Source organism: Prosopis cineraria, unplaced genomic scaffold (assembly GCF_029017545.1).
Source record: "Prosopis cineraria cultivar Desert tree isolate PC_DT_omini unplaced genomic scaffold, ASM2901754v1 PC10, whole genome shotgun sequence".
Taxonomy (NCBI): domain Eukaryota; kingdom Viridiplantae; phylum Streptophyta; class Magnoliopsida; order Fabales; family Fabaceae; genus Prosopis; species Prosopis cineraria.
The window spans coordinates 11,261,329-11,263,128 of record NW_026555341.1 but is presented as its reverse complement, the minus strand read 5'-3'; the positions used below and the strand labels follow the sequence as shown (position 1 = coordinate 11,263,128).

The 1,800-nt window shown below is 36.0% G+C and overlaps 1 protein-coding gene across 1 annotated transcript; it reads right to left on the bottom strand.

Annotated features, from left to right (window-relative positions):
• Window positions 1–261: 261 nt before the first annotated feature.
• On the bottom strand, window positions 262–1,378 carry LOC129321522 (uncharacterized). The gene is made up of 2 exons (XM_054967309.1): window positions 1,275–1,378; window positions 262–1,113 (listed from the first exon to the last, which is right to left on the bottom strand). The coding sequence occupies exon 2, from the start codon at window positions 1,069–1,071 to the stop codon at window positions 445–447; it is 627 nt and encodes a 208-aa protein (XP_054823284.1). The 5' UTR covers window positions 1,072–1,113; window positions 1,275–1,378; the 3' UTR covers window positions 262–444.
• Between the last annotated feature and the right edge of the window lie 422 nt (window positions 1,379–1,800).

Genomic DNA, 1,800 nt, shown 5'->3' with positions numbered 1-1,800 from the left:
AGAAAAAAAAAGAAATATATATATATAATATATATATAAAGAAAGGAAACGTGGGAAACTCTTGTCACAAGGAATAAATATATACATGGAGACTAAATATTCTAGAAAGATGGCGTGTATGACACGATTTTTAAAAGAAAGAAAAAGGACACAGCAAAAGATAAAATATTATATATATATATATATATTATATATGTATATTAGAGTCTCATACTAACAAAAACTTTTAGATATGTGACTATGACCTTTATTCATGTGACTTGTCACAATTCAATATGTGTGACACATCATACACTTATATAAATAGTGATCAACTAATCTTATACCCTTCTTATTTTTTCAAATTAAAACTGTAGTTATAACACTAAATAAGGTTTTTTTCATGTAATTAAACTATCCAAATTTATTAATCGTGAAGTGTGATCCGATCAAATATCATATAAATCATTTTTGAACCACGGCTTCCTTCATTTTCACAGGAAAAGGGAAAGGAGGGAACCCATTCAACCTGTTCTGAACCGGTAGCATGTGGTCACGACGCCGGGGATTTGAACCGGGCCAAAAACTCATCAACACATAGCAAACAACTACCACAACGACAGCCACTTTCAAGTTTATTTTCATGATCGCTAACACCAGCAATCCTAGAAAGAAATTCGACATGGCAAAGTCGAATCTAGGTTGCTGTACTTGTCTTGACAAGCTCTTGCACGTCAATGTAAATGACCCAAAGCAAATCAAACTCACTATGCTTTGATATCCATTTCCCTCCCCTTCCCCCTGTTTGCTTCGGTCATCATAATACGAGTAGAGAGACGTAAGTAGTAGAACCGAACAACTCACTAGTGTTTTCATCCGAAAAACCCTTGGGAATCGCTGCTCGATGTCTCTTACAAAGAGCATCAAGATGGAGAACATCAAGCTGGCGATACTGTACACGACGATCTTCAACAAGTTCCACTGTCCAAACAGTTTCTGAAACGGAGTCCCCAGGGCGAAACAGATGAATCCAAGTACACTTGACCCGAATCCCAGAAATCTCCATACGTTTGGATAGAAACTGGTCGGCATTGTGAAATTCAGGTGGATAAGACTTCAGATCGACGCTGCACTCTGCAGATGAATGCTGGAAGATGATGAGATCGAGATGGGCAGAACAAGTGGAAAAGATCAAGAATTAAATAAAACTAGAATGGATCCCGTCCGCAAGTTCTTGGAACCTGATTGTGATGTCTACTGTGGTTTAAAAAACACTTTAAACAACTCCAGCGAACCTGATGGAAGGGGGAAGCGGTGGAGGAAACTGGAAAGTGAAGAGATGAGGACCTCGGTGAATGTGAGTGTGGAAAAACGCGTTTCTGCTTTTGGTGTTTATTTGGGGACACCCTGATCGTGGTGTTGACTGTGGTTCAGAAAATTTTAACAACTTCCGCGGACCTGATGAATTATGGAAGTGGAGGAGGTGAAAGTGAAAGGATGAAGACCTCGATGAATGGGAGGTCGTAAGTATGGAAAAACGCGCTTTTTCTTTCGACGTCGCGAGTTTTAGGAACGCGTTGGGTTAAGGACATGGTGCTCATTAGTGTTTCATTAAAGCAAAAATAAATAAATAAATAAATAAATAAAATAAAATAAAATTGGGATTTAAATTTTTAATTTTAATTTTATATTTATTAAAATAAAATTTATAAATTTTTTAATAGTTGTGTTCATCATCAATCTCAAATTCTGAACATTATAGATTTAATATGAATGGTTTAATGAAATGCTAAAAAATTATATATATTTTGTAAATTCACG

Bases quoted from the DNA above. Each gene is read 5' to 3' on its own strand.
- LOC129321522 (XM_054967309.1), bottom strand. From the start codon at position 1,071: ATGCCGACCAGTTTCTATCCAAACGTATGGAGATTTCTGGGATTCGGG.